This window comes from Aythya marila (genome assembly GCF_965140915.1).
Source record: "Aythya marila genome assembly, chromosome: 11".
Taxonomy (NCBI): domain Eukaryota; kingdom Metazoa; phylum Chordata; class Aves; order Anseriformes; family Anatidae; genus Aythya; species Aythya marila.
Window position 1 is genome coordinate 18,295,493 of NC_139052.1, and position 18,169 is coordinate 18,313,661.

Below are 18,169 nucleotides of genomic sequence, written 5' to 3' on the forward strand. Positions count from 1 at the left end.
CAGTGAAAAGTTGTACCAGGTGGTTATAAAAAATGTGAAGTGGTAGAAAAAGCTTTGTCCTCCGCTTCTTTCCTTTGCTCAAGGAAGCTCAGTTTGAGACATCATATATTTATTTCTGTTTTCACCAAAAAACATGAATCTGTGATGGTTCCTACACAAGACCCAAGGATCTTGCCCAGTCCAGCAGGCCAGATTCTGGTCCGAACAGCACTGGCAAAAACCTGCAGTAACTCAGGTGGCTGAATGAATCTGCATTTATACTAACGTAGGGCAGAATGACATCTGACCCATGTTGCTGAGTGAGACCTTTGGCTTGTGGACAATGGACTGGAGGGAAGAATGAAGGACGGTTACACTGGACTCATGTTGGGTTCTCCGAGATCAACATAGGCTTTAGTAGTTACAGAGCATCTACTCCAACAGTGAAGAAAAAATATGGTAGAGCCAATATATGACAAGGTTTCTATGTGTCTTTCGTCTTCTAAAAACCTTTTCATTGGGCTATGTAATACAATAGGTTAATGGGCCAAATTGTTGCCTGAGGGACAGAATTTGCATGTTTAAACTTCTATCCACAAAACTGGAAAAGCACCCTTGTAAAAATCAGCACTAATGATGGAGTCAGAGCATCTTGCTTGTAATTTTTCCTTCCTTGATATAACGCCACTTAAAAAGAGAACAGCCAAAAGTGACATGGGAAACCCTGAAGCATTTTGTGCCCTTGGTGTGAAATACAATACTTCAGTCACAAGACAGAAGTAGAGCGTGTTGAATGAAACAACGAAGTAAAACTGGAAATGAAGAAAAATCCGTAAAAGTCTTCTGGAGAATTGCTCCTGATACATAATGTTGCCTCTTTGGTTATATCCTAGCAGAGTCCATAAGCCAACTGGAGAAAAGGAACTGAAGAAGTACAGCCTTGGCCTGTATGAGTGCAGCTGAGTGATTTCCCTGCTTCACTATAACTAGAGCAGAAGGGGAGAGCATTAAGGACAGAACGGGGAAGCCCGGGTAGCTACAAAGCAGTCCCCAGTGCTGCTCATCCTCAAGCACAATTGTTCCCTGTCACTACCACAGCTAGCCAGTACATCTAGCAGGCAGCTCCCTGCAGCAAGCCAGTAATGTGCTCCCACATCATTTGGGACACGTGTTTTCAGCTCCAGGAGGCACGGCAGACTTCAGTGCAGTCAGTCCTGATCCCTTCAGGTGTAGCCTACAGCACGCGAGCAGTTCAGACTCAGACTGTGCATCCTGCTAAGCTTTCCGGCGAGCCACATGCACGCAGACATGTTCTGCTCACTAGCTGCCTGCATTCTGTACAGGAATGGAATACTCAACACAAAGTTTGTCAGCAAAATCAATTCCTTGTGAAGGAATGACCTACTGTCTTGCTAACGCATCAAGAGGCGTATCTTCAGCAGCCTGGGACTCTGAAGCAAGTGTTGAGAAAGTGAGCAACCTATGTTTGTTCTTTGGACTAGCACAATTACAGCAAAAATGTAAAAATGTTTCCAGTGCTAGAACATTTAACAGCTCGGATTTCAAACACGGAAGAACTATTGCAAAGCAGAAAGTGTATGCGGTGTTTATTTCTTTAACTGAATACAAACTGGATGTGGAATTTCCTTTTGGAAGAAAAGACTGAACGGGAGATGCCTTGGACTCCCCTTTGTATATTGCATCATATATAAAGGATGATATAATGAACGGCAATTCTGAAGAACCCAAGCAACAGTAAAAAAATAATTTCAGGTTAATACCTTCAGTGGGTCTCCCACTGTGCAATCTGCCTTTCTACTAGGCGTGAAGACTCCCAGACCAGGAACATTTTAGTTATGTTGTCATCCTAATGCTGCATTTGTGCTAAATGCTAATAACATTAAGTATATCCTTTTAAGATAAGAGATTTAAGAGAGAAGTTGCAGTAGTGCAAAGAAATAGAAAGTTTAACAGCACTAGCTGGTAACAGGTTATCACGGTCACTAGTAACAGACCAATATTCTGTCTTCTGAATTAGAGTGGGCAATTTGTAAATCTCAGGTTTTGAACTAACAAAGGTAACTTCAAGGACATTTAAAATAATTTTATCTACCTGGCCCTATGTGTTTGCAAAGGGAACTAAATATATTGGCTCCTCGTGGCACACTTGAAATAAGCTGCAAATGCATTGGGAATACACATATATCACAACCCAGACTGCTTGCTAAATCTGCTCTGCTCCAAATCCTTTCCACAGTTACAGAACACAGTAAGGACCATTCACAGACAATCTTGAGACAAATAGAACAAAAATTCTCATCTTCAGAGTGTGGACAGGCAATGGCTACAGAGTCATTACTAACAGAGAGCCATTACTAACAGAGAGCCCGTTCTACTGATAAGCTGTATCTGGACTTGAATTTTTAATGAGGTTTTGCCTCCTTCTTATATGATTTTCTGATGTCTTCAAATGATCTTGGTTTGGTGAAGTTAAGGACTGGAGGCCAAGTCACCATGCAAACTGTTAGCACAAAACGCATCGAAGCCTTATTTTAATCTGTGATAATTACTACCGATCATTAAATCTTGCTTCCCTGATGTTTCTTAACAATAAGGAGCAAATGCACAATGCACTAATTGCAAAAAGTAGCTGCTTGTTCTGAGAATTTTAAAGAATTCACTGTAATCTAACTGCCAGAGACTGTTTTATTTCTCCTTAATGGATGAAGTGTTTAAGCCAGACAACCCCAAGAAGGAATTGCTAATAGCTGTAAAGGTTGTCCCCCTAGGCCTTAGCCCTGCATTAAAGCTTCTGGATCCGGATAATGAAAATCCTACCTGGTGCTCCACATCAAATATTTCAGCTATCTAGGTTTCTGGGGCAATAAACATTTTTAGAAGCACTGTATCTACCCACACCCTTTTCTACCAGTCTTAAGATGTTTTTTCTTTACCTCTTTATTCAGAGTAAGAAACTAATTGTGTGAACGTCTTCAGTCAAAATTAACCAGGATGTCTAGAATTTGTAATGTTCGTTATAAACCAAATCTAAGTCCAAAAACATCTACTGGACTTCCACAAGGTGAAATTCCTGCAAAGAAGAGAGTTGGCACGAGCTGCGGGTGGAAACAGGCCACATAAACAGTGCAGAAGCTTTTTTTGCCCTTCTGCACAGAGAAGATCCTGATCCTGAGTTAAGAACTGCAAATAACAAGTGATTTTGCACTGATCCTGCACTGCTCGTATGCAGACATAAAATCCATCATCACCACTATTTACTGTGACCAATGTATGATTGCAGCCTTTCCAGCAGTGAGCCAACTTCTTTATCAGATGGGAACCACTCGCACAATACCGAACTTTCAACCCATGTAATCAGTGAACACACAGTTATTTCATATTCCTCCCTATAAAGAGAATCCGGGTCAATTTTCCTGCCAAAAACTTTTAAAATTCCACAAATAAATAAATAATGTTATTTCACCTGTTAACATACAGGAACTGTTTGTCTTGGCTCACTTGCGTGGATTCTGCATGCCAGGTTATAAATAAAATAATGTTCAATACTCCAAACATTCTGTGATACAAATTCCTGGCTCAGCATAAATGCAGATCTTTCGTATGTGGCAGGTTCTTAATGCATTCTCCAGCACTGATACCATTCAATTCGTGCGTCTATGACATGCTGTATCTACAAATATTCAAAACTCCCTATCTTAATGCAAAAAAAATGCAATTGCAGATAAGCCAATTTGCCCATCATGGGCCTCTGCTTCACTGGATTTTGCTTGCTGGTGCTTGGGTTTTTGGACTGCAAAATGCAACTACTGTATCCCAGTGGTTTCTGTGCATGCCGTACATTCCAAAACACAAAGTAGGCTTTCTGTTTAAAGAACAGTACAGTTACAAAGATAAGATAAAACCAAGCTGGAATATAATATTCCTGGGAACTTTCATTTCTTTATGCAGACATGAGTCAGTAATGTAAAGGATGCTTTATGAACAACGCTGGCAGAGGGTGAGTTTCTTACACTGCTCCTGTCCAAGTAAAACTACCTGTTACTTTAAGATTAGAATGCAAATACAGAGCAGACTCTGCTCTGCTTTAATCCACTGCATGCAGGAATTAATTCCACTGATGTCACTGGCGAAACTAAGTTCAGACAGGCCTAAGTGAAGGTGAAATCCAGCCCCGAGGAAGGGACTGATGGTTTTGGCTCTGCCTTCAAATCGATGGCCTACTTTCATTTCAGGCAGTTGGAATAAGTCTGGGCCTGGCCTGTGCTGTGTAGGTCTCAGAATAGCACAAGATTCAGCTGCACAGGTCTGGTTTTGCATCTGTGGTAATAAAATGGTATATACCATCAGACTCTGCATGCAGGACCGGCACAAGGAGGGCAAACAGACTTCAGCTGTGAGTGCTCTCTATCAGCCTTTGTCTCTGCGAGTCTGCTGAGGCTTCCTCACACTTCCCCCCAGTAGTATTCAGTTTAACAACAGTTCTCCCAGACCCAGACCCTCAGATTTATCACCTGTGGGGTAAGAAAACTAAGGCTCAACTCTTCTCAGCTGTGTATTGATGCTTTGAGGGAGACAACATTCTCACCACAACCTCTCCTGAGATTTCTCCTTTTCTCAGGGACTAGGTTTCTCATTCAAAGTGCAAATACTTAACACACATATATACTGAAGGAACTCAAACTTCTGCTATTTTGTTTTTAGCTTGCCCAAGCTGAGCACGGGATACCTCCTTTGCTCCCTGCAGTCCTGGAAGATACTGCTAATGAACTCCTTCTCGTAGCACTCAACCTGTTAGCCAGCTCGCTTCAGAGTTTGTTTTTTGAAATACGGAAAGTGGTTTCAGCATTGCTTGTAAAGGAGCCTTTCAACACTAAGAACTCAGTTGATGGATGAGTTTTGGCCTGTGGTGACTATCTTCCTTTTTTATGGGCAGGCTGTGTGGGTTTAGCCTTGGGATGGTTAAACTGTCAATTAATACTGATTTCTATGCTGTTTGTAATACACTTAGCTACAACTTGCTGGGTAATTTCCACAAGCACGCATTGCAGTGTTTGGGTCACAAATGGCAGAAAGGGAAAGTTTAAAGCCCAGAAAAAAAACTCTGATCAAAATGAGTAAAACCCTTCCCTTTCGAATACTTGAATTGCAGAACAGACTGCACACAGAAGCACAGCACGTTGCATTTAGAGAGAAAATACCACGTCGTGTTCACTGTTACCTTAGACCAATCGCCTGTTTTCCATTCGTAACAGCCTGTGTGATCCTCACACTCCTCCTCGTCTCTTGGCCTGGTGGCTGCATCACACTTTCCTTGAGAATTTGTGCACGTCACTGTTCTTTTCTGGATCCCTTTGCCACAGTCTGCTGAACACTGCAAAACAATAGCTATTTGTTTTCTGTCACACAATGCCTAGAAATAACAACTTTTTTGGGGCACACGAAGAAAAACTGATTACCTGTAAGACTTTTCCCCAGTAATTAAACCCCTTTCAAACATATGAGTCATTTGAAAAGTATGGTATCTGCTGGGGAAATACTTTACTTTTTAAAAATGCCAATTCTGAAAATCAACCTTCTTTAATATCAGTTAGCATCGTGCTAGAATTGGTGTTACAGAGGAAAAATCACTACATCTTGTGTTTAAGAGCTCAGCATTCATAACAGAACTGCAATATTCCTTTATCACAGGACTAGAATGATGGTGAAAATTGCATTTTTAGCTCACAGTAGAATGCGATCAGTGTTACAAAAACAGCTTTGTAGGCTGTTTGTATGCACGGTGGTGAAGTCACACTTCTCACGTGTTCTCATGTGAACACATACGTGACCTTCACTCTGTTTTGCCATCTCCTCATCATGATGCTAATTTCAAAGAACTTCAAGTGCACACAGTGGATAGCTCAGCAGAGACATTATTCAGTGAGCCACAATGTTGGGATCAGCTTCCACACCTGATCAGTAAGTTAGCCACAGGCATCAGCAGAGGTGGAAAATGGGCTTCTCAAAAGCATAGGCAGGGACTGCTTGAAGTCCTCTGAGAAAGCAGCAGGCTACTAGAGCTGCTAGCAGCAGTTGCTGGAGGAAGACTTGACTCAAGCATTTGGGCACTGTAACCAATATTCATGCAAGTGAACAAAAAAATGCCTGCAAATATTTTTGTGCTCAGGCACTACCGAGGTAGCTTCTAAAAGGGGGGGGATATCTGGTCACCCATTTGTTTTTTCTGCCAACCGTTGTCAGGAAATTCTGTTTCACCAGAGAATTTGTCTTGACTTCATTGCCTGGTGGGGAAAGGACACTGCTATGAACTGAAATTCCTGTTTTAAATAACCCGTTCAGTAACAGGGTGACAGATTTGCTGATGCTGTCAGAGCCATCCATACAGCAGCACAGCCAGCATCTCTGCTCTTCATTTTCATGCCACTGCAGTGGTTAAGAGTGAGAAATTTTCTTGAAAAGCCACTGGGGACAGGTGGGTGGAAAAATGATCTATGTACAACTGAGATAAAAACTAACCTTCTCTAGCATGTCGAGTTCTCCCCTTTAGGGGATCAGCATGGAAAAGACAGTTGATTTGACACCGAATAAATAGTGAAGATATGAGATATTCTGTGAGGTCTTTTGAACATAATCCAAGAAGCTTCTCCATCCAGGGGGTCTATGCTGGAAACAAGCGTCAGCTTGATATAAATTACATCAAATGGACAAATCTCAGCATGCCTGTCTAATCGTCTTAAAAATACAATCCAGGCAGCTCTGACCTGCTGGCCTTGTTAAGGACATGAATGACAAGCGTTTATGAGCTGGCAAGCAAACAGACATGCCTTTAAATACTTCAGAGCACTACAAAGTGACTTCTTGAAAATCTGGGAAACCTTCCACTTAATTTACTATGTGCCGCTCATGGCATGACCGCCTTACGGATGTAACATCTTTGTAACAAGCACAGTTGTACGGCTGTGCTAGATACCGGGGTGAATTCTTCCAGGCTTTGCAGAATTCCAGAAACTACTTTGCTGGACTCTTCAAAGTGCAAGACTTGCCAAAGATCCGACACTGGAGCTCCCTAAATGGTACCTTAAAGCCACGAATTTGCCCCAAGTTGTACAGACTTTCCAAAATTACAGATCGTTTTCCTCAGTCCTCCTCCGGGTTGCACTCGTTCATCCCAAACTACAAAGCACAATATGTGAAATCTTTCAAATGGGTCAACTTACTTGAAGTAAATCAAGCTGAAGTAGGAGTGTTTTTCACAGTATGAGAAATCTCTAGGTGGGTTTTACAACTGAGTCTGGGAAAAACACCAACTGTTTGTTCTTCCCACAAGCTTTTAAGTCACTCACAGATTAGTATTGCATATACTTTCCTAGACAAAACAGCATTTGCAAAAGGTTTCCAGCAGATCTTCTGTTGTCACATATAAATCACCCCCTTGAAGTTTTTTTTTTCCTTTCCTGAAGTCCTGTTGTCATGAAAAGATTTTTAGTGTATAGATTTTACACAGATTTAAAACCAGAATGGTCTACTAAATAATACATGCAGTCCCTGAGTGTCCAGCTTAGATCATTAGGGCTTTATTAACAAATGACTTAGTCAAATCCCACAAAGTTTTGTAAAGGGGCATCACAGCTTTGCAGATCCTTTATTTTAAGGAAATCCATTATTTTTTTTCCACTAACAATAGAAACATTTACCTTTTTGTGACGATCTCTATTTCTGTCATTAAAAATGGACTGTGTGGTACTTTGTCCAAAACAATCTCAAGTGTTTGGCAATAAAAACGGAATTTAATTTTTTCCACACTGAGGATTGTATTGGAATTTGCTTTGAGAACACACTTTTTTGATTGGGGACCAGACATTAATGTGCTCAACTGTTTTTTGTTGTATAACCAAAATTCAATAACGTATATAAGAAAACTTATTTATAAAATGATATCACTGCTGTGATATTTACTCACAACAGCAGACTAAAATGTTAAGGATTAAAGTGATTTCCACTGAAGAAAGTTCTAGGTATGAGGTGTGTTCAAACTGGCAGAACATCAAACCTGTCCTAGACTCAGCTGTGCTACATAATAGCACAAATGTGCCTGCAGAAGATGTAAAATCACAAAAAAAGTGACCAATTACTGTCCCATCAACAGTATCAAAGGAAAAGTAAATAAGTGGTGTGGTTTTGTTTTGTTTTGTTTTTTAATCTAAGAATACCATGTATTTGCAAATTAGTTCAATAGTCACAGATATGGAGTATTTCCACGCTGGAAAAATTATTCTGTACCTTGACTTACTCCAATTAATAAAAAGAACACAGAAGCAACTGTGATTGTTAAAAGACCACTAACACTCCTGATAACAAAATTCACCACGTAAGACAGGTAGGAGCTGCACCATGAGAAGACCAGGCTCAGTTACAAATATTGCTGGAGCTCAGCTGGTTTAGCTGTGAGGAATAAAGTGGGCATAATCTGAAAGGGTAATTTCTGTAACGCATAAAAAAACCTATCAGAGAAATTATTACCACTTTGGTGCATTTTTCCACATCTTTTGAAATGAAAGGACTCAGAAAGTAAAAGCATCTCATGCATTAGTGAAGAGGTACAGTGCCCCAATGAAAGGAAACACTGCTCTCAGTTAACTATCTCACTTGCCAAATAAAGATTTTCTGTTCAGAAGGTGGACAATGAAATCACACTGTGTTTTTGTTAAGAGACACTGTTCCTCAGTGCCAGATCCCTAGTATCCTGTGCTTCTCTGACTTTTAAGCACTTTTCTAACAATAATATTTTGCGAAAGCTCTTTGACAATGCTTTAAACAGGAGCTCACTGTTTCAAAACAGAGACGAAAAACAAGGAAATACCCTTCCCACAGAAATGGCTGTTGCTGGACAGCCCTGTAACACAGCCAGTCTAGAATGAGACTGGCAGAGCTGTAAGCACTGCACCAAGACTGAAATTATCTTTTTGTCATTCAGACGAGCCTAGCAGATACAGTATCAAAACTAACATGGAAATTCTATTAGGATTGTTACTCACAAGGTACAAAAAAGTTACACTACATTAGTTGAGTCCTGGACATGAACTGTAGGCACACTCCCGGTTTATTCTGTTGCTAAACAAAATGCAGGCTGTCTGGACACCTTATTCATCTCTGAAATGCGTTTATAGTATCTCAGAATAATTTTGTAACTCTCTGCAACTACGTGGAGATGCACCTTTAAACAAACTACAACCAGCTTTTTCATGTTCCAGGAATTGCATAAAAGAGGGTTGGACAGGGCCCAAAGACCGTACATTCTCTGTAACATGCAGATATTTGATAAATCTGGTATTTGTTTGAAACTGCACTTCAGCTGAGCCAGAAGACCTGGTGGGTCACTACACTTTTGGCCTCAGGTCAGTGAAATGTTTTTCCTTGATGGTCAGAGTTTTCAGATGGAAAGATATAGTTACCACAGTATGCTATTGAAAACCTGCCTTAATAGCTCATCTGGTATGGGATACAAACCGCAGCTCCCATCTGATCATGGCAACAAAACACAGTCATACCAAGTGCCCCAGTACTGACAGGCACTGACTGGGAGAACACGTTTAACTTTTAGCTAGGTTAGGGCCAGTGTATCCAGAGCTGTGTGCCGTCTGGATCCGTTCTTGAATCGAGTTCCTCCTACCTTTGACCACTCTGATGCTTCCCAGATAGAGAGGCAGTCCCGTCCTTCACAGCTCTGTACTGTTGCTGGTTTGTTGCCCAGGCAGTAGAGGTCCCTCGTGTTAACATAGGTGCCATTCTGCAACTGGTAGACACAAGTCACCTCCCGGCGCTGGATACCTTTCTCACAAGTGGCAGAGCAGGGACTCCAGTGGCCAGTCACCCACCTGGGAAGGAGACAGAGAAAGAATGTTAAAAAAAAAAAGAGGGATCAAACATTATGCTTCACTTAAAAACAGCAAGAAATAGGCAACTCTTCCTAGATTTGTGGTGATATTTCCCTTTTCATTGTTTTGGGCTTTCCAGGATGTTTCATTGGAATCTTATCTGTTGGAACTTGATGCTGCTCTGGCCACGCAAGGAAAATGAGGCAATTTCTCTCTGTTGTTGTCCAGCTCAGTGTAAGGCTCACTGAAAGGCTCCATAATGAACCCAGTAAGCACTGGAACTACCGCTGTGGTTAAAGCGGGCCTACGTGGCAGTGGATACAATATTAAAAAAGAATCTGTGTTAGGAAGTATGTAGGGAGGGACGATTAGTTCCTTAAGACAAGCAGCATCCATCTTCACGCTTCCTGTAATCTGTCAGTGAGGAACATGTTCTCTGTAATTATAGGCATTCCTGGCTGATGTGAACGACTGGAACAATAACTGTGTAGGCACTGTGCTCCGGAAGGCTATCATCACCAGGTAATTGACCTTCTGGACTGTTATTTAGGGCTGTCACCTAGATTAGTACCCTTATACCATGAATCTCTTACTTGTCACCCAATTCTGGGTTGCTTGCTATGTTAAGTGACCTAAAGAAGACTTCTCAAAACCAGAAGTTTGCTTAGAAATATGATTTTGTTTTGCTGTAGGTTCCACTACTCCAGGCAGAACCTCACACACGCCAACTGTACAGCCACACTTCCTTGGAAGTTGCTGCTAACTTCTCGTACAAAAATCAGACAACCATTTCTCATTTTGCCACTCCCGCATGCAGACAAATCAGTTCACCACAATTTGTAGCAACATCCTCATTTGGCGCAATTATCAGGAATCCATTTGCCAACTGCTTTGACTGCTGACTGGTGTGACAGCACCGAGGACTGCGTTGGCAGAAGCCGGTTGGTTTGGGCTGAACAGGATCGCGCAGGCTGGCCACCTGCGTTTTGTGGAAAAGGGCCACACTCAAATGTTTCTTTGCATTGAAGCAGTTGACACATCTGTGAATTTCTGTTGGCTAAAACAGCTGGCAAGACCCCAAACATGTTTCTCTAGACAGTAGTTTTGGCGCATCTCTGTGGCTGAGTGTTTGGTATTTTGCTTATGGTATGGGAAAATGCCAGCTGGGTAATCAAATGCTGGGACTGAGAGACTGACAAAAATAGCCTTCAAGTGCAGAAATCAGTGTTCAGGAAAATTAATAGCTGGGCCGTGCCCTGTCAGAGCAAATGTGGAAGCAGCTATCTACCCGGGTGAAGGAACCGCTCAACAGGGGCATGAAGGGGGAAAAAGTGACTTTGCTTTATGAGCTGAATGTGAGTCACCAGGCCAGGAAGGGTTTCTGTACAGGCTCCGCTGAACTAATATTCACTTCAGCACCACACTCTCACTGTGATCTACGGCTACTGGCAGAAGAAAAAGGGAAAGGGACTGAAAGCAAAGAAGAAAGATAAAAATACATTCTTGGCAGAGGCTGTCTGTGTAATTCCATTTAGGATGGGCAGCACACTGTGTGCCAGCTATTTCCAAGATGCCCTGAGAAGTCGGGTTATGACTTTGCTTTCAGGAAAGAAAATTCTTTTTTTTTTTTCTTTTACCCTGGTCAGTCATCTCTAGGTAGTGCTGCTTGAGCACCGATAGGATGGAGTGTGACTAGATAACTGGTACAGAAAGCCTGAATATCATCATGAGAAGAATGACTGCACAGAGCATGAGCCAAAACCCAGATAATCAACTGAAAGCTCTGGCTCAGGTCATTTCAGATCTAGTCTGCTGTGAAGATGAAATCATCTTCAGCATTTTTGTCAGAGTAGCATCCCTATGGCCAGCCTCAGCTACAGATCCCCTACATCCCCCCCTGAGCCAAGCCTTAGTCCACCAGTGGTTGAAAAGAAGGTGGGGTTGCACTGTAAGGGATCTCTGAAACCTCATGGACCACCCTGACCTACCTGGGACAGCTGCTGCTAACCAGGAATCCAAACGCTTTGAAAAGAAAGGGTATTTTGGTGTGGGGGGTTAGTTTCAGGTCTGAGAGACAAAAGCCAGATTAAATTGAAGTAGGATATCTTCAAAAGTATCAAGGGGATGATCACTTTACCATCGAACTTCATCATCTCAGTGAAATCTCTGCTTGGTTCAATAGTTCATCTGGCAAACAAGGAAACGTGAATCCTATGTGCAGTCCTAGCAGTGCCCTGATCTTCCCCCACAGTTCTCCCAAAGTCCCCTTCACAGTCAGCTGAAAATATTATTTTAATGCCTGAAAGAGAGAAAATCACTATGACTGTATTTCAACATCATGGTTCACTATCAATGGAAAGACAAAGGATTTATGGATGAAGTGATTAAATATGGAAATTCCTGCCTGTTTCACATTTGGTAAAAGAATGCTCAGCAAGCTATGAGCAAAATTACTGTCCACAGGTAATGTATTAACTGGCAAGAAAAATGTGATGCACAAATAGTACCACGTTATGGTTACTATTAAATTACACTACGGACATTTTCCTCTCTACACTGTCATTACACCTTCTGAACACACCTGGATGAGTTTAAGAATGAGATTTATTTTTCATTTTTAAAGAAGCTGAAGTATTTTTCTTATGACAATGTCAAAAATAATTCCACTATTCTAACATACAACACAAAGCCAGCTCTGTGTTGTTAACTAAGGCAATTAACTCTTGCACACTAAGCCAGGTGTGTATCATATAGACCATTTGGCTTCCAGCTATGCTTTAAGCCAGTAAAATGATCTTAGGAGTTGCTTGACACCACAGTTCTTTTCCATTTGGTTTTTCCCTCCCCAGATATAACCATACTCTGTTGGACCATGTGATTGCTCTACATGGAGTACTGGAGAGCCTGTCCTCTTTCCAACAAGGAGTGATTTATGTGACAAACACATTCATCTTTCTCACAATCCTAGAGATGGCTTCATCTACAGCATTATTTTTTGTAATCTTACCTCTATAGAAGATTCAAGAGCTAGATGATTCCCGCTGGTGGTTAGATTTAGGTTAAGAAAGTGATGAGCTTTTAAGCACATTTTTTTTTAACCCAGCCTGTGTCTGTCTTTCTAGCTAAAAAATGCCCAGAAGGGTGTTTATCCATAGCCTCAAAAGGCTGGGATGGGCAGGACATGCAATCTGAGAGGGCTGTTTTAAATCTTTATCTTCTGAGTCTTTCTCAACCTCTGACCTCTCAGTATCTCTGTTCAGGAATTGGAGTTCTTCTAATCTGCTTTGGCAACAATCATCTGGCAGCCCCCTGGAGCAAACTTGAAATATCTCTTGGAGGTTCAGTTCATCATTTGATCTTTCTGTGCTCTGGATTAGTCATTAACCTTGAATTATTCACTCTACCTGCTTGCTGAAGACTCCCCCATTTTCTATGAAAAAAAAAACAACAACTAGCATCTATTGCACTGCGTACACGAACCTAGGGGAGATGAATGTCTGCAAATGAACTGTAGCTAGAAATGAAATTGTAGCTAGAGATTTGGGAAAACATACTATGAAGATAAAATGCGTCAAGGCTGAAGGATGGGGTGGAGGAGTGAAACCAAAAGACATGAGGTCACTTTTCAGAGATTTCTATCCTCTTATAACATAAAGACATTGCATGTTGTAGGATAAATATCGCAGCCCATTAAATTTCTCTTAGTTATTTCTGTCTTGAGCTGTGCAGAAGACCAATGTCGGAGCTCTCTACAGGGCTTCTGTTACTTCTGTTCCCTCTCTAATGCTACACTGAAATTCATTTCCCTGTTTTTGTAGTAAGAGATTCGATGTGACCAAAGATATAGTTGCAATAACACTCATTTTTCTGTATTTAATAACCCTGCTTTTTGATTGCTCTAACTAGTTAAGAGCTTGCACTACTGCTCAATAAAATATCAGAGGAAATGTGATACTAAACACTGATGCTAATCTGAAAAAGCACTTGTGAGAAACTAATCTAAAGCAGTACACTTCCAGCATTGTAGCAGATTTTATTGTGCACCTTTTGGTTTAACACACACCACTGAATTACTGTCTAGGTGAGGATAACTCCATCTTGAGTTAGAGCTGGTCATCTTTAGCACCAGTTTGTGATGCAAGATCATGTTGAAGTTGCTCTCGGTTTTCTAAGGCACCTTGGTGAAACTGTGGCTCCACTGAAGTTATGCAAACTCCAACTAACTTCACTGGTGCCAGGATTTCACATTGGATAATTGTAGCGAGCAGAACTGGAAAAGATTTCTGAGAATTAGTCACATGGAACTGATAGCCAGATATTTTTTCCTTACAGCTATCAAACTAAGTTCATGCTTGAGTATGTAGAGGCAAGAAAACACTGTTTACAAGTGGACTTATGATTTCGATGAAACACGCACACTGTGCTATTGTATCCTTCTCTCCCGATGCACTTCTGAAGCTCTCTGCTACATCTCTGCTATTCTGGGGTCAAAATAACCAGGTGAATCTGGATTTTTGGGAACAGGTTGTGCCACACCCAGTCACTAGAAGGTTGGTTGTTGTTCTTTTTTTTTTTTTTTTTTGGAAAAAAGTACAAGGAATCTAGTAGAATAATACAGCTGCTGATGTTGAAAGTAGGACTCCAAGACTAACATTCCTGTCTGACTGCCTTTATAAACAGTGCTCAGTAATTTTCCAGTACAGTAGTCATTCTGCTAGCAGACTTGCCAACTTTCACTCACACAGATTTCTTTTTTTTTTCTTTGGTGATTATCATTTTGACAGCTTTATTTTTTTTTAATTTCCCACCAATTATACGATCATAGGACCATGGACACTGTTTTATAATTTACCTGCACCTTGGGAAGTATTTTTTTACGCCAAAGACTTTGTATTCTTCCTCCCTCATCCCTCACACTGAGCAGATCACTCTGGTTACAAGGACTCAGCGTGGCACTGGTGCGAGTAGGTGTCCTTCTTGCTTGCAACTGCCTTGCTACACTAAGGTATAGAGTATTAACACCTGCTGAGCCCTTTTGCAGTGAGTTACCACTGTCCTTCTCCATGCTTGGTGTACCTTTGATGGGGCAGCTGATGGCCAGCTCCGTTCTCTGCCACTTGAGGAAGGCAGTGTGTTTTCCTCAGCTCGCACTGCAGGATATAAGCAGCATGCAGAGCGTTACCGCAGGCAGCAGGAGGGGTGAATTTCACCCATAATTAAATATTTTGCTAGATTATCCTGCTAATCCTTCTTTGTGGGTAAAGACTATGCTTGGCCTCAAGAGCCTCAAACCAAAGAAGCACAGATCGTTTAACATTTTAAAACAATGCGATGTTCAAACATCAGGCTGTTGAGTCAAACATTGTAACGGGAAAAACTGTGATGTAAGCCAGCCTGGGTGTTTACACCAAAGCTAAGAAACCTGTCTCATGACTCCATGTGAAAGCCAATGCCAAACGAACTTCTGCTCCAGCCAGTCATCTTAAATTATTTGATGTAAATGCATTTACCAGTAGCCAACAAGCCCTCCTAATTTTATCCTTTGCTTGTTCCCAAGCCTTTTCTCTTACTTCTTTTCCAGAATTGCCTCATTGAGTTGGGTTGCTGGATGTGCTTGGAAACATCTTTTTGCCTTTCAGTAGCTAATTAACTCCTGACTGCCTTGCTGTACTCGATGAGCTGCCTACAACTGGGAACGTGTGTGATTTTGTCTCCTTCTAGTGGATGGTTGACAGCCAGACGTGCCCACGGTAGGACAGCAGACACCCACAGCAGCTACTCACAAGGGTGCTCCATTCGTTTGAGGCTTTCTGGTCTACAGCATTTGGCTTCTTCTGCAAGACCTGCCGGAGACCTGCAGGTTTCCAGCCCAGGCGGGTTTCCCCGAAGAGCAGCCACCAGGGCGCAGCATTGCCCGCTCGCTCAGCCGCCGGCAGCCACCGTGTCTCGCACCGTGTCCAGCGCAGTCCTGGCAAATTCATTAAGCTCAAACTGATTCTGGAGATCCCAACTCCAGTTTTGGGAAGTGCTTCAAAATGAGCTCTTACGTGGTGCCTCCTTGGATCAGAGGGTGCTAACATTACTATTTATGCCAGATTTCCAGGCTAAAATGATTTGAAACCATCCCCATAGCTGTTCTTTTTTTTTTTTTTTTTTTTCATGTAACCAAATTCAGAACACACAAAAGGAGATGTGGCTTAGCTCAAGGTGCAGGTAAGGTTTTGAATTCCTTGCCACTGGACCTTGTGGATGATAAAAAATTTGTACTGGTTCCAAAAGAGTCTGAAGACATTAATGAAAGAACATATGAATTTGTAATAATTAAATACAGAGTGTCCAGCTTAGTCCCTTCTCTTAACAGGTACTCCCCAGAAGTCCCTCCAGTTTAGTACAATTTCCATACAATCCTGCAAGTAATATGTCAGCTTTCTTCAGGAGTTTCCCATCAGACAGATCCCCCAAATTCTGTTTTTTGCAAGACCCCATAAAATAAAATCAAAACTTTTCTGCTCCTCATCTATGTGTGCTGATAACACAAATCAATGTGGTGCAAACAGCCTGGACTCAAGGAGACTTGATCAAACATAGCAGGCAGGCAGGCTGATCTGAACACAGCCCAGGTCATAGCACACAAAACGATTTTCACTGGGTTACTGACCATCATCATCCATGAGAACAGTGTTCACTCTGTAGGGCTGCCTTCTTGCATATAATCACGGGTTTATGATGGAGCCTGAAGGCAGAGGCAGGCTCTCAGACAGTAAGAATCTTACAGACAAGCACCATGAGCTTAAACCAGACTGGGGACCAAGAGGCAGGCACCATCGAGCATTGCACATGAAGGCACCCATGCTCCGAGCAGTCACTAGCCTTTTGGGCAAGCCTACAAGGTGCCGAGCCAGCTGGGGTCTTGGCTGACCCTTGCAACTGGCTTCGTTTTCTCCCCAGCAGGCATCACTGCAGTGTGTGAGCCCTTGGAAAGCAGTGTTGGATTCCTGCCCACAGATGGAAAAGTGAAAGGGGAATAGCAGGAAAGAAGGAAAGAGGGAAAGAAGGAAAGAAGAAGGAAAGAAGGAAAGAAAGAAGTGATCCATGTAACCACAGGCCTCATCTCAGTAGCATGCCAGTTTTTAGAATGGATTTAGCGGGATGCAATAATCAATGACATAGTGGTAAATGGAAAATAGGAAAAATGCAACATAGGCTTCCTCCAGGCAGACCAGGCAAAACTAATTGAGTATATTTCTTTGATTAAAATAACTGCTTTTCCAGAAAGCGGAAATGTGGTAGATTTAATCTACTTAGTTACCAGTGAAAAACTCCTTTTGTTGTATTAGAAATGCTTATATAAGTTGGAGAAACTGGTCATATGCTGGAAAACAAGGATATCGATGTGCATGGAAGGTGAGAGCTGGCCACAGTGTAGTGCTTTAAAGGTAGTATCAGGTATGAAGGAAATTTAGATTAGTTACCAGGGGACTTCTTGAAAGATCTGTCTTGCTTCTGATGACCTTGGCCCAAAAAGAAGAAAACTGTTGAAAAACTGGTGTAACTGCTGACAGTACAACGTCTGGAAGCATTGTCAATGCAAAAGAGCATTAGGATACCATAACAAGAAGAACCGACCAACCTTGAGTACTGTAATAGAAAAGCTATGTTGAAAATTAATAGTACACAGTGCAAGGTTGTGTGCTTAGGGACTAATAACAAGCATGTCCGTGTTAAAGTAAGATTCATATGTTGAAACAAATGAAGAGGAAAACATCCAGAATGACTCTAAGCCACAAATGTGATACAGCCATGAAAAAAGCAAAGAATGCATCAGGAGAGTTGCTGCCAACGAAGGCAGGAAAGTACTAATGCAACTGTGTAAGGGCTAGATGAAACGGAGGATAAGATTTTCCGACACAATTCTGGCCACCTATGCCCTGAAATGATGCATTCAAATGATTTAAATTAGAGCACTAGCACAGAAGGGAAGTGAGAATCCACGGACAGTTTCTCATCCAGGAAGCAGTTAAAAGTAATGGATTTACCCCAGCAAAATGACAGAAGGAGATAAATTGGTTTGTTTTATTGTACGGCACTAAGCATACAGAAAAAAAGCTAGGGTGGGAGAAAACTGCATAAGCAAATAAACAGTGCTGATGCAAGAACAAGTAGATGAAAAACAACAGCAAATAATTAAGACCACAAACAAAAGATCCTGACCCACATGAACAGCAAGGTCACAGAAAAGCCTTCCTGTGAGGGAAATAAACTGTGGAGCAAAATTGACTTATGGAAACTAGCGT

At 41.7% G+C, this 18,169-nt stretch overlaps 1 protein-coding gene across 1 annotated transcript in view; it reads right to left on the reverse strand.

Annotated features, from left to right (window-relative positions):
- The window catches only part of ADAMTS17 (ADAM metallopeptidase with thrombospondin type 1 motif 17), a 168,475-nt gene that overhangs the window by 12,408 nt on the left and 137,898 nt on the right, over positions 1–18,169 (reverse strand). Inside the window, exons 20-21 of the mRNA XM_082769551.1 lie at positions 9,671–9,875; positions 5,219–5,371 (exon numbers count right to left, since the gene is read on the reverse strand). Coding sequence (XP_082625677.1) covers positions 5,219–5,371; positions 9,671–9,875 — 358 coding nt within the window. The remainder of the gene's footprint in view (positions 1–5,218; positions 5,372–9,670; positions 9,876–18,169) is intronic.